At 39.0% G+C, this 14112-nt stretch overlaps 1 protein-coding gene across 1 annotated transcript in view; it reads right to left on the bottom strand.

The window, feature by feature from the left end:
- Positions 1-14112, bottom strand: part of LOC123868080 — a 31278-nt gene that overhangs the window by 375 nt on the left and 16791 nt on the right. Inside the window, exons 24-41 of the mRNA XM_045910431.1 lie at positions 13510-13651; positions 12832-12923; positions 12162-12476; positions 11494-11568; positions 10785-10922; positions 10430-10558; positions 9595-9663; positions 8844-8912; positions 8640-8711; positions 7413-8499; positions 6297-6810; positions 5335-5751; positions 3909-4539; positions 3592-3728; positions 1656-1718; positions 1018-1098; positions 714-832; positions 263-379 (exon numbers count right to left, since the gene is read on the bottom strand). Of these exons, the coding sequence (XP_045766387.1) occupies positions 284-379; positions 714-832; positions 1018-1098; positions 1656-1718; positions 3592-3728; positions 3909-4539; positions 5335-5751; positions 6297-6810; positions 7413-8499; positions 8640-8711; positions 8844-8912; positions 9595-9663; positions 10430-10558; positions 10785-10922; positions 11494-11568; positions 12162-12476; positions 12832-12923; positions 13510-13651 (4246 nt within the window). The 3' untranslated portion in view covers positions 263-283. The remainder of the gene's footprint in view (positions 1-262; positions 380-713; positions 833-1017; positions 1099-1655; positions 1719-3591; positions 3729-3908; positions 4540-5334; positions 5752-6296; positions 6811-7412; positions 8500-8639; positions 8712-8843; positions 8913-9594; positions 9664-10429; positions 10559-10784; positions 10923-11493; positions 11569-12161; positions 12477-12831; positions 12924-13509; positions 13652-14112) is intronic.

Genomic DNA, 14112 nt, shown 5'->3' with positions numbered 1-14112 from the left:
AAGTCGTTACGGCGTTGCAAGAAATCCCGGATTGGATGCCAATTCAGCAATCAATTCTGAAAACCTATTCCAGAGTTGATTTTATCCATACTAATATCAAATTTGAAGGGATCCAGAGGGTAACTGACATAGCTCAACGGGTTGTGAAGACATTGTCGTACCCACTCCTGGCACAAGCTTTACGCTTAATTGGAGGGGAATTGGGAGTATCAGTCATGATTAGCATGGCTTATATTCTCTAAAAAAAAACGGTAAATCTTACGTGTTATTTGTATGGAAGTCATTATTTCTGGCTGGTAGAACCACGACGATTGCGTCGTCCGCGGGTCGCCGGGGTGGTGGGCGTCTCCACCTCCGAACTTGGAGAGCTTTGTAGACTCTGTGAAAGAGTTTTCAGCTAGTGAGATAAACATATAATACTACTATTTACATAGTACTGCATCCACGGAGAGAAGTTAGTATAGTGCTCTGTTACGTAATCCCATACAAATGAAACAGACAAAGAAAAAAGCTGAGTGGGTGTTAAACATTTTGAGTGGCCAACCAATCGCAAACATGTTTTCAAAAAATATTCCAAATTCAAATCGAAAACATAGTTTCGTTTGCGATTGGTTGGTGTATGCGAGGCATCCTGGGATACGCCCACAATGTTTTGTCGAAGTCCCTACAAGAGAGCTTATATTCAGCAGTGGATGATGTTCAGTTCTACTCACCCTGGTGTCGGAGGAGGTCCGCCTGCCTTTAGGCGTTTGTAGCGCCTCGCACGCGCGCGCGAACGACGCGCGCCGCCCGCGCGTCGCGCTCGCCGGGGACTCGCTCTCCACCACTGTTGCTGGAAATTGAAGCTTCATGTAAGTTCATCTTGAACGTACACCATGCCTAAATTCTTTGGCATAGATGCGGTATCGAAATTAATACACTTTCAAGAAAGCATTTTTGAAAATTCAACCCCTAAGGGGTAACTTAGGTGGTTAAAATGTAGTCCTTATACCCGATAAGCTAGTCGTGTATAAATACCTATATCAACGGACATTCTCCGAGTGGCTCGAACGGGCTTTGGCGACGACTTCGTCTCGGAGGCGGCCCGTGCTAGGCGTGCTAAAAATATTCACAATGCATTTATAATTCTAATGTAATAAATGACCAACCTTCTTACATTTTCAATGGCCCGTTGTTCCGTCTTAAAAAGTTAAATGCAGGTTTCCTTTACTAGGTAGGTTGTTATACGGAAAACGAGAAAAACAGAAAATTTTAAGGGGAATTCAAATTTTTAGAAGGAGCACTATTATCGATACGGAGTAGGTACAAACGTTTTTTTGTTATTTTCCCATCGCCGGCTCACTACTGAGCACGGGTCTCCTCCCAGAATGAGAAAGGTTAGATCATAGACCACCACGCTGGCCAAGTGCGGATTGGCAGACAGTTTTCCTTAGTTTACTAATATTGAAATCTATAAAGCGCACTTTTAATTTGCTTAGACTTAAGTTCCAGTTAAAATGAGATATACTTATGCCAGCGGTATAACGCTGTCTCGTTTTAACAGTGTCTTAAGCCTGAGCAAAGTCAAAGTGATCTCAGCCGAAGACGAGCACTATACGCGGCCCATATGGCCATATGTTACCGCGAAGTAAAAATGAAACATGCAATAAACTTACCTCGTGGTCTAATACTAGAAGTGGAGTCAGGCGACGCTCGCGATTCGTCCGTTTCCATCGAGCCTATAGTGAGTTAGCGTTATACAGGTTATTAGCGACACAACTACTGGTTATAAAAAACTAAAAAATCGGTTAGGTGTGAATCGGGCCTCGCTCTTTCAGGGTTCATATTAAAAGGGTAATTATGAACAAAATATTTTGGATGTATGAAATACTAGAGGATGCCCGCGACTTCGTCCGCGTGAATTTAGGTTTTTAAAGATCCCGTGGGAACTGTTTGATTTTCCGGGATAAAAAGTTGCCTATGTCAATTACATGGACGCAAGCTACCTTGGTACCAAATTTCATACAAATCGGTTAAGCGGATGGGTTTTTGAGAATCCCGTGGGAACTCTTTGATTTCCCGGGATAAAAAGTAGCCTATGTCCATCCCCGGGATATAAGCTAACCCTGTTATACCTTTCATCAGAATCGGTTAATCTGTTGGGCCGTGAAAAGGTAGCAGACAGACACACTTTCGCATTTATAATATTATAGTATGGATTTCCTTTCCGAGCTAAAGCATCGCAATAAACCGTGAAAGAAAACCCCAATTACTATTTGTTTTGGTCACAGTATATGGTACATAATACATATGCCTAAATTCCGTGTTCCTAACCAGTTTAGTTTTTGAGATAGCCCCTTTCACAAAAATGGTCTAAACCAGATAACTTTGAGGGCCCCCCATTTTTTATGAATATTGGTATTTTCAACTCGATTTTTAACCCCCGACCCAAAAAGAGGGGTGTTATAAGTTTGACGTGTGTATCTGTGTATCTGTCTGTGGCATCGTAGCTCCTAAACTAATGAACCGATTTTAATTTAGATTTTTTTGTTTGAAAGGTGGCTTGATCGAGAGTGTTCTTAGGTATAATCCAAGAAAATCGGTTCAGCCGTTTGAAAATTATCAGCTCTTTTCTTGTTACTGTAACCTTCACTTGTCGGGGGTGTTATAAATTTTTAATTTACACTTGTTATTGAGTAAGTATTTCAGCAGTGAAAGTGTGGTTATATTGTTAGTGATTCTCTTAAATTATGATAAAGGGGTGTGAAGATTTTGGGCGAGTTAATAGTCCGCCATTTTTCTTTTTGCAAAATAGCGGCCGAGACATAACCTATGGTATGGTGGCTAAACTGTTGTACTGGTGAGCCCACCAGTAAAACTTTGATAGCTTATATCTCGGAATCGTGATATTTTGGAAGATTTTGTCTCATACAATACTTGTTTGTATTGATTCCAGCTATTGATTAATGCAGGTTTTAATGCGTGGCCGCTATTTAAAGAAAAAAAAAAGAAAATGGCGGACATGTAGGCCAGGCTCCATACTAAAATATTCAAACCCCTTTAATCATAGTTTGGTTTTAATTTACTATGTAATAAGGCTGGCAATTTTTACAAGTAACCTACACTTGTTAATGTTCTTTAAAAACAACAGACTAAAAAAAATGTGCCACAATGTCATAAGTAATTGCATAAAAAGTGCACTTTTACTAATAAATAGAGCTATAAAACTAAAACCATGCTTATTAAAATGCACAACATAAGATTACAGGCAAAGGATAAAAGGAAAAACCAAACTAAATAAACTAAACTACTACTAGTATGTTATAAAACTAAGAACCGATTTTTTAATTGTTAATATCCCTTAAACAAAAACATTTAAAAGAGTTAATTTATTCCTAAGTTATTCCCAGTCATCGGCGTGGTATTCCTTATTACCACTGTTCACAACAGTTAAGTACCTTGTAACAAAACGTCGAACTTTCAATGTCACTGGCAGGCGTCAAATGTTCCTACATTTGACGCTAGGTAGCCTATGAATAGCCTATTTTTATTTGATTTCACGTTATCCACAGCCTAATATTTGACATATCATCGATTCAAGATCAAATCTACCTTCTTCCTGAGCGGAGTTAGTGGAAGCCGCGTCGTCATCTGCCTCGCGCGAGGCAGCGCTCGCGCGACGCCTCGGGGTGCGTGGGCTCCTGGTCTCGAGCAGGGCATCCAGCGTTTTTTTCTGATGTCTTGTCAGTCTGTTAATTGAAACGAAAATAGTTTGATGTAGATGTGTGGCCTCATAGGTCTGGCCATTTAAAAAAAAATAAGACTGTATGGTGGCGCGCTCTTGGGAAAGCCTACGTCCAACAGTGGACGCAAACAGTCAAATTGATTCATGATGTTATCTGAACGAATTTGAATGTTTAAAAATTTACCTTCTGGCATTGGAGTAGTCACTATGAATTTCTTCTAGTGTTTCTAAGTTCGATTCCTCACTAGTGACTTCTGGAATCACAGTCAGTTCAGGCTTCAACGACGGCCTGCGTTTCCTTACACTCTTCACATCGCCCGCGTTTTCACTCGCCGTACTTCTAGAAGATTTGACGGATGAGTCATCATCATTCTTGCTTCTAGAACGAGTGGAACGACGTCTCGGTGTTAGTGCTTCTTCATCTACTGTAGATACGTCTTCGCCTAGCTCTTTTGACGCTCGACGAGTGAGTATTCTTCTAACCTCTGTAGAAGTAGGTGTTTTGGATCGTCTTCTAGAAGATGGCGTGGAAACTTCGCTCTCCGGTGTTTTATCAGCCTCAGATTTGAGTGCAGATGTAGATTGAGTCCTTTTGCGCGTGGGTGTTTTTGGTTCTATTTTTGTTTCTCCCTCATCCCTAGGCTTGTTGGAGGTAGACGTTGTACGTTTTTTCGTAGATGACGATATTTGTTTTTTTTCAATGCTTCTGTCATCAGTATCAAAATCTTCAGCTAAGACCGTTTTCTTTTTAATAATCTCCGTTATATCAAGGCGAGGAATTTCCACGGCTAACTCTGGCGATGCCTTAGGTTTATCTATAAAAAGAAACATTATTTTTACGATCAAATAGAAAGTTTTCCGATACATTTCGTAAGAAAAACAAAGATGACCATTTATGTTAGTTTAAAAGTTTCAATTTTCTTTTGTGCGAGACGTCCACTGACAAAATTGTGTTTGACAGACAATTTTTGTCAAATACAACGTGGATTACGGCCTAAATTGCAATGGAATTGAAGCCGGGATTCCCCACTCAGCCCAAAGCGCTTACCACTACGCCAAGGAGGCCGTCAAAATGTGTTAAATGTCATGTCAAAAGTACGGTTTTAGTAATTTTTAGAGTTCCATACCTCAAAAGGAAAAAAGGAACCCTTATAGGGTCACTTTGTTGTCTGTCTGTCTGTCCGTCGTGTCTGTCAAGAAAACCTATAGGGTACTTCCAGTTGACCTACAATCATGAAATTTGGTAGGTAGATACGTCTTATAACACAGTTAAAGGAATAAATCCGAAAACCGTTTTGTGATTACATCACAAAAAAAAATGTGTTTCAGTTTTCAAAGCAAAACAACTACATCAAGTGGGTGCTATCATATGAAAGGACTTTACTTGTACATTCTAAAACAGATTTCTATTTATTTTTATACATAATAGTTTTTGATTTATCGTGCAAAATGTCGGTAAAAATACCCAAGTACGCGCCCTCAGTGCGGTTTTTTACATGACAGTGACATATAGAGCAAATAATATTATAGTGAGTACATTCTCGAAATGTATGGCATTATAGAAACCGATAGAACTATTTTAATGTAAATAAATGAATTAGAAAACTCACTTATCTCTATCTGTTTATCACATCTATCTTTCGTATCGCCTTCTTCAACCTTAGTTCCTTCTGAATAGTTCAAATTAGATTGATCAGTTTCAACATTGGAATTATCATCAGTGAGAATTGACATTTGAGCTTGGTCCAACAGATTTGTTGAATGATCATCGCCTACTGATTCACTTTCCATAACCGTTCGTTTATTTTCATCTTCTATTTCCGTTGCTTTAACATTATTTAAGTCAATATCTGCAGTCGAAGTAGGGACTTCATTCATTTGATCCGATTCTATAGCTATTTTGTTATTTTCGTCAGGTTTTATAGCTATACATTTAATTTGGTCGGATTCAGTGAATGTCTGGTCTGGTTCTTTAGATACATATAGGGTTTGTGCCATAATTATAGATTCGTTGACTACATTTGGTTCTGTAAGCATGACAGATGATTTATGAATTGTCCAGAATGGAAGCTATTTGAATGAATAAAAAAGAGTGTTTATTTGGGGCCACAGATAGTATAATATAGAAAAAATAATCACTCAAAATAAGTGGTAACAAAACAGACTCCACTCAGTATTTGCTGTCTGTGGCACAATGTTGGTCTTCTGTGGAGCCAGAAATTTCGGACAGTATAAACGATATGAAAGAATCGAATTACAAAGAATGTGGTAAGTAAATTAGATTATTATAAAAATTTAATAAAAAAGTAGGTAAAACATTTGTGTTAATATGAGGATTTTATTGGTTCAGGTGTGAAAACCAATTTGTTATGTAATTTTAATGAGATCTACCTGAGACCTGGATTCCCTCGGGTAGAATTTCTGAATACACTTTGTTAGGCTTTCTTAATAATCTAGCTATTATAGAGAAAGCTTACAAGTAAAATCTCAAGTTTCTAAGCCCAACGTTTTAAGCTGTACGTTGAAATTTCGCCAGCCAGTTTGTCGTTTTGTTTATTATTTTAAAACTTACCAATCTCCATCGGCTTTTCATCTCTAATTTTCACATCGCCTTCTTCAATCTTCTGCCTTTCAGAATAGTTCAAATTAGATTGATTAGTATCTACGGCGGAATCGTCATCGGTAAGCATTGTCAGCATACAAGCTTGGTCCAATTGATATATCGAACTATCTTCAAATACCGATTCACTTTCCATTACTATTACTTCACTTTCAACTTCTATTTCTGTTGCTATAACGCTTGTTAAGTCAGTGGCAGTTGAAGTAGGTAGTTCTTCCCTTTGTTCCGGTTTAGTTTCGTAAGGTTTTGTTGGTATATTTTTAATTTTGTCGGATTCTGTGGATGTATGGTCGAGTTCTATAGCTGCAGCATGTTGGTAGAAGTTTTCGAATTCTTCATCTAAAATTGGTTCTGTAGTCACATCTGATGATGGTTCATCTATTTGAAGCCTTTCTTTGTCAGACGACTCGTCGGAATCTGAGATAGGTATTATTTCCCCGTCATTGTTGTCATCTACTTCAGATTCCTGTAAATAAGTGATGGTGTAAACAGATATTTTATAACTACCCGCATTTATGCTCACCACGCTTATTCATAACGCATTCCCGTGTAGTGATTAACAGTGACATTGGTGGGAATTTGTATAAAAGCGTAAAAGGAAGCGGCTAAAACAAAGATTATGATTGAGTGATCAGTGGTTACGGTTTGGTATCTCACGAAGTCAATGAATAAGTGAGTAATGTACGTGCATGTGACGACAACTGATATTTGCCTAATAGCTCATCGATATAATAGCTCAGTGAAATTGAACAATTGAAAAGAGCAACCGCCGAGTTTCTTGCTGGTTCTTCTCGGTAGGAACGGCATTCCGAACCAGTGGTAAATTATTTGACGATTCAAAAGCACTTGTAAAAGTTTATTTGAATAAAAATCTATTCTATTCTATTCTATATGTTACGCAATCATAAAGGCGTCGTTTCGTTAAGGATTATAAATCGTTTTAGGTCAACGTGTGTACTAGTTATCACTTCCATTTACTCGAAAACTTGAATAATTGATATTAATAAAGTATACTGTGTATTTTAAATGTTTTGAGTTTCGAGTTTGAATTGACTAAACACTACATACCTCTTCTTCCTCGCTATCGTCTTCCACACTTTCTTCTTCATCACTTTCACTGGAGTCTTCATCCTCATCATGCTCTTCTTCATCATCATGCTCTTCTTCCTCATCATGATCTTCTTCGTCAATTTCTCCATCCCCAGAGTCAGTCTCAATTCTACAGTCATCCGACATCTCTCCTTCTATCTCATTTATCTCCCTCTCAATATCAACTATGCTCTCTTTTTCTCTTTGAATCACTCTCGCCTTAGTCTCCATTTGAGATTTCCAATTATCTTTCATTTCAACTTCACTATCACTCGTCATTATACTAGAGCCATCTTTAAAGGTTTCGCCTAAGTTTCTGTTGACTCTATTCGTTGAATCCTCATTTTTGGCAACGCTGCTTTCACAACTAGCTAGGACTGATTTTCCTAATTCTGCTTCATGCAATTTGAAAGCGATACTCGAAATTCCTTCAAACTTTTCACCAATTTGAGGGCCATCCTCAGCCTTTTCTTTTACATTTATGTCTTCATTGCTAGACTCCGCAATACTACTTTCTACACTTCGCAGTACTGATTTGCCGAAATCTTCATCTATAGTGGTAAAGGCTGGTAGTTTTATGTGACTCTTAGTGACTGTTTCAGTCTTTTCTTCTTGAATATTAGAATTATCAGCTACACTGCTCTCATAGCTAAATAATACAGACTTTTCTATGTAAGTCTCATTTATTGTAAACGTTGGCAAAGCTTTTACTGCTGCTGCTGATGCTGGATTATCGTCAGTAGTTTTAATCCCCTTTTCAATAGTAACAGATAGACTTTCTGAGGAACTTTGCAATACTGATTTGTTGGTTATAGGCGAGAAATTAATGTCTGTTAAACTTGGTATTTCTTTCGAAGATTTCATTGGCGTGCATTCCATTGCGGCTTCGCTCTTCTCTTCTACGTTTGTCTTCTCTTCTACGACTTCAGTATCCATATTTTCTATTTGTTTCGTTTTGGCAAAAGTATTAGCTTCAAGCACGATTCTAGTGAGCGATTTTCTGCGCCTAGAAACGTGTTCTGTCTTTGGAGACATTAGTTTTTCTGGTGTTTTCGCCCTACAGCTTCTGTAAAAACAATTTCATGAGATAATTTTACATTGAGAATTGACGATTAATACTGCTTAAAATCTTATAGGATTATATTTTCATTAATAAGTTTTAAGTTTGCTGAGTTAATTTGTAATATATGTTTTATGAAGATTTACCTCACACTGCGTGGACTCTTTACAGCGTCAGATTCAGATATTATTTCTGTTTCCGGGGTTCGAGAGCGGCTTCTAAAATAACAAAAGTTGGTCCAAATAAAGTAAGACGCGTCTAAACTAAGAAAGGATTTTATTCCGCCATGTTAGGTGGATTTTATAGGACAAAATCACTATCACAACTTTTGCACTTATTTCTTTACTAACCTTAAACTACGCGGGCTTGAAGGAACTTGTTCCGCTACGACGGCTACTTCAGGAGTCCGGGAACGGCTTCTAAATAGAACAAACGAACACAAACATTGAATTTTTATACATAGTGATAATATAATATTTTTATTTATGTATCTAGTAAGCGATGTTCTACATCGACTGGATTTTCAGTTTAACTTAAACTGGGAGAACTATAGTTTACGACAGGACTACATGGCAATCGGGGCGGGCACGTCCTGCACATCCGCACAGCCCCCACGCTAACCCGGTGCAGGATAGCGCGGGTAGCATACGTCCCCGCCCCGATTGCCATGTCGACCTGTCGCGAATTATAGTTCTCGCAGTTCTCCGCCGGAGTAGGGGGACGGCCCCTAAAATTTAAAAATATGTATGCCTGTGAATCTGTCCGTCTGTTACGCTTTTTTGATGAAATTTTGATAGAGATAGCTTGCATCTCAGAGACGGGCATTCCCACGGGATTTTTAAAAACCTACATGGATAGATAAATAAAAATTTACTGCACACAAAACATAAAATAATCAACACAAAAGGGAGAAACTGAAAAAAAACTAAAAACAATTGTATGCAAAGGCGGCCTTATTGCTTAGAGCAATCTCCACCAGGCAACCTTTGGTGAAAGGAGAAACTAGGTGTAGGTACTGGAAAGTACTAACACGCAATGAATATTTAATCGATGTGGACGAAGTAGCGGGAATCACGTAGTAAAATAAAATGTATATCTAACCTTAAACTTCGGGGACTTGGAGCCGGTTGTTCAGGCACCATGGTAACTTCGGGAGTACGCGACCGGCTCCTATAATAAAAGTAAACCAAACATTATTGGGCAAAAATCACCGCCAAACAGAATAGCTGTATTGAAGCCGCCATCTTTTACCGAAGTGGTAATAAAAATTAAAAATTAAAAAAAAAAAAATATCCGCCAAACATCAAAGCTCAACACGTGATCCATTTAGAAATGAGGAGATCCGTAGAAGAACCAGAGTAACTAACATAGCTCAACGGGTTGTGAAGCTCAAGTGGCACTGGGCAGGGCACATAAATCGAAAAAGCAATAGACATAGGGGTCCTAAGGTCCTAGAATTGTAACCTCGCACCAGAAAGCACAGCGTTTGAAGACCCCCCCCCACTCGGTAAACAGATGACATCCAGTAAGTCGTAGGAACCCACTAGATTCAGGTGGTGTAAGACTGTGGCTGTGGCAGTCCCTACATGAGACCTGTCAAGCAGACCAATCAACTCTGACCATTCTCAGAGGAGACCCATGCTTAGTAGTGGACCTCGATGGGTTGATGATAAAACAACGAAGTGATCTTATAAGGGTTCCTTTTTTCCTTTTGACATACGGAACTCTAACAGCTCGTTCCCACTTGTCGGCTGTCGGGTCCGGATTTTAATCGGATGTTCCAGTGTCAGAACATTTTGACACAAAATCGATTTCAGACAAGTGTGAATAGCTTCATATAAAATGTTCTGCCGCTGGAACATCCGATTAAGATCCGGGCCCGCCAGACGACAAATGGGAACCGGCTGTTAAACCATGATATTTCAGTATTACTAACCTCAAATTGCGTCTAGAAGGCGAAGCGGGTGGTGATTCGACCGGTTTTGTGGGAGATTCCTTTATCGCTTCCAGCCGTGGAGATTCTTTGTACAGTTTATCTTGTCTTTCCGGCGTACGCGATCTGCTTCTGTGTAGTAAGATAAATATACAGGGTGTTATTTGAACGCTAGCAAAAACGAAGACAGGTGATAGAACTTATGATTACTAATGAGATACTTACCAAAAAGTAACGAAAATCTGTGTTTTTAAAAGTTCGCAAATAAAACATCTGACTGACGCTTAGAGGTCAACGAACGTTGCATAGATAGGACTGTACTGTTGGTTGTAAGCGTACGACTATGAATGTTAATTACCTGATTTGCCTGGGAGCGCTTAGTGTAGTGGCCTTGGGGTGTGGTTCAGTTTCGAGCTCTTGCTTGGGTTGTTCCAGAATGGGCGGCAGTGGGGACGAGTGTGGACTTAACTCGGGCGTACGTGACCTGGACCTGGTCCTATAGACAAATTCACACTATAAATACAAATACACGATATATAAGTATAAATAATACACAAAACATCCATCCATACTTAGTAATATTATAAAATATGTAAAAGTGTGTGTCTGTATGTCAGTCTGCCAGCTTTTCATGACCCAACAGTTTAACCAATTTTGATGAAAGGTACAGAGTCAGCTTACACCCCGGGCATGGAAATAGGCTACTTTTTATCCCGGAAAATCAAAGAGTTACCACGGGATGCTTAAAGGCCTATCCATTCAACTGGTCAAATTTGGCACAGAGGTAGGTTGTGTCCTGGAAATTGACCCAGGCAACTTTTTATGCTCAATAATTAAGGAGTTATCACGGGATTTTTAAAAACCCAAATCCACGCAGACATGGAAATATTGCGCACCCAACTTTAGAAAGAGATTTTTGGTTCGTATAGCGTTCGTATCTGTCACTCATATCTATGTGACGTTTCGTCGGTCTCAACGACAGAGACAACGCTTTACAAAACAGATGCCTCTTTCTAAAGTTCGACGTGCAATATTTCCTGCCGGGTACTTTTGAGTTGTAAGCTTACCTGGTCGCTCTGAGAGGCCGCAACGGAGTTAGTGCAACCGGCGAGTCCATACGCTCCGGCGTTCCGGAACAACTTCTGAAAATTTCAAATTACGTTTTTACGTAAGTAAATACAGGATGTAACCGGAACGCTAGCAAAAACGAAAATAACAGGTGATAATACTGACGAATATTGATGACCGATGAGATACCACAAAAAAAAATGCGTTTTTTTTTTAAAGTTCATTGTCACTTCAGCTTCGCAACCCATTGAACTATGTCTGTTATTCTGGTCCTCCTACAGATTTCCTCATTTCTGATTTGATCATGTAGAGAATCTCAAAGCACAGCTCCCTCCAAGTATAGCATAGACAATAGACATATTTTATCATAATATTACAGTGTCAGTGGGTATACTTAATGCACTAAAGTTCTTAAGTATGGGTTGCCTGGAAGAGATCACTATAGTGATAAGATCGCCCTTTGTTTTAAGTCTAACCTGTATTTTATTCTTTGCCATAGTGTATTAAGCAACAAAGATGTTTAAATATAATAATAAAATTGGACAATGGAAGTAATAAGTCTAAAATACCTGACATGCTGAAAAAGAGTTTATAATCCCTTAAACGGTTGAACAGATTTTCATCAAACGAGATAACGAACAGAAAATAGTAATTGAGACATAAATACCTGTTCTTCAAGGGTATATTCTGTCCCACACCTGATCTAATACTTCTACGACATTGCGGCGTCCGAGGCACAAACACCCTAGAACCTTCCATGCTCTTCTCTTCTTCTATTTCCATCTCCATCTCCTCTTTCTCCTGTTTAATATCACTCTCCATTTCTGTTTTATTTTGGTCGTTATAGTCCGAGAGCGAAAGTCGTTTTTTGTCTGCCGAATAGCGTGGGTTGAATAGTGTGACTGCAATGTCGGCGATACTTTCTATTGAGGTGTTGGGGTCATCCGATAGACTACTGTTAGCCGAGAGTGATAGGGATATCCTGTCGAAATAACAAAAAAAGGTCAAGTGTGAGTCGGACTCGTACATGAGAGGTTCCGTACCATCGTACAAGATATAACACTTTTATGTGCAAGACTGCAAGTTAATGACTGCATCATTTATATGTGATTTAGTAAATTAATTTTTCGTGAACTCATTTTAATTTTTTGTGATGTAATCACAAATTCACGGTTTTTGGTTTTTTTCCTTTACTTGTGCTGTGGGAAGTACCGTATAAGGTTTTCTTGACAGACACGACGGACGGACAGACAGACAGACAACAAAGTGGTCCTATAAGGGTTCCGTTTTTTCTTTTGAGGTACGGAACGGTAATAATAAAGTTTGTATACACTTACCTGGCCCGAACAGTGTCCTTGTACCATTTTTTAGGCCTAACTTCTTCAGCGGCGAATTTCTTCGGCGGCGACTCCATAGGATGTGCTTCGCTCTAAAATATATCAGTCAATATTAATTTTTTTTTTTTTCAGCGAAAAGACCATGGTCAGACCATAGTCTTTTGGCCGCTGAGCTCATGAATATAAATGTACAACAACATTAAAATATACCAAGCGACAGAAAAGCACTCTAATATTTCAGCGTTTGTTAAGACGATCAGTCGGGTTTTAGTTTACAACTTTGTCTTGTGCTTTGTGGATTTCTAAGCTTATGAGATTAATAAGAGAATTGTATATAATATAGTGAGGCTATATCACACTAATATTATAAAGGAGAAAGTTTGTGTGTATGTGTGCGTGCGTGCGTGCGAGCGAGCGTGCGTGCGTGCGAGCGAGCGTGCGTGCGTGCGTGCGTGCGTGCGTGCGTGTGTGTGTGTGTGTGTGTTACTCCTTCACGCAAAAACTACTGGACGGATTGGGCTGAAATTTAGAATGGAGATAGATTATACCCTGGATTAGCACATAGGCTACTTTTTATTCCGGAAAATCAAAGAGTTCCCACGGGAATTTTAAAAAACCTACATCCACGCGAACGAAATCGCGGGCATCAGCAAGTAATATATAATAGTATATCCTCACCATGGTACTCTTATAGCTGTCACTATGTCCGCCTCTGTCAGTTTCATCTTCCGTCTCTCTCGGTTCTCGTTTCACTGGTATCGCAATAGGGGAGGGCGTCGACTCCGCTTCCGACGCCGTTGGGATGGTGAAGCGGAGGTGTCTACAAAACAAATTGCTTTATGCTTTTAGTAGATCACGATATTGGTACTTGAGTCTTTTAAACTGTACAATCAAAGGCCGTATAACTCGTTTAGCATCTTAGTGATCATATTCGCATGGCACGGTTATGCACATGCGTTACGTGTGTGGCGTGTTTATACAAAAAGGTCATAAGTGCGACAGAAAAGGTTTATTACAAAAAGTACGTAAAAAGAATTAAGCAGCTTTTATAAAAGCACTTTTTTTGTATCCAAATAAATTACAGTTAATGTTGCTTAAATAAATTTTTTAGAAGTTTAGAGTTCTATAACTAAGGGCCGAAGTTTCAACCGTCAAATATTCATTATCTAAGCAATAAATTTGCCATTTTGACAGATTTCTTATAGAAAAATGTCAAAACCTCAAATTTATTCCTCAGATAAAAGTTTTGTTACGATTGAAAAATCAGCCCTTAGCATGTAC

This window comes from Maniola jurtina, chromosome 9, assembly GCF_905333055.1.
Source record: "Maniola jurtina chromosome 9, ilManJurt1.1, whole genome shotgun sequence".
Taxonomy (NCBI): Eukaryota; Metazoa; Arthropoda; class Insecta; order Lepidoptera; family Nymphalidae; genus Maniola; species Maniola jurtina.
Note: the sequence above shows the minus strand (reverse complement) of the source record. Positions and strands in the feature narration are given on the sequence as shown.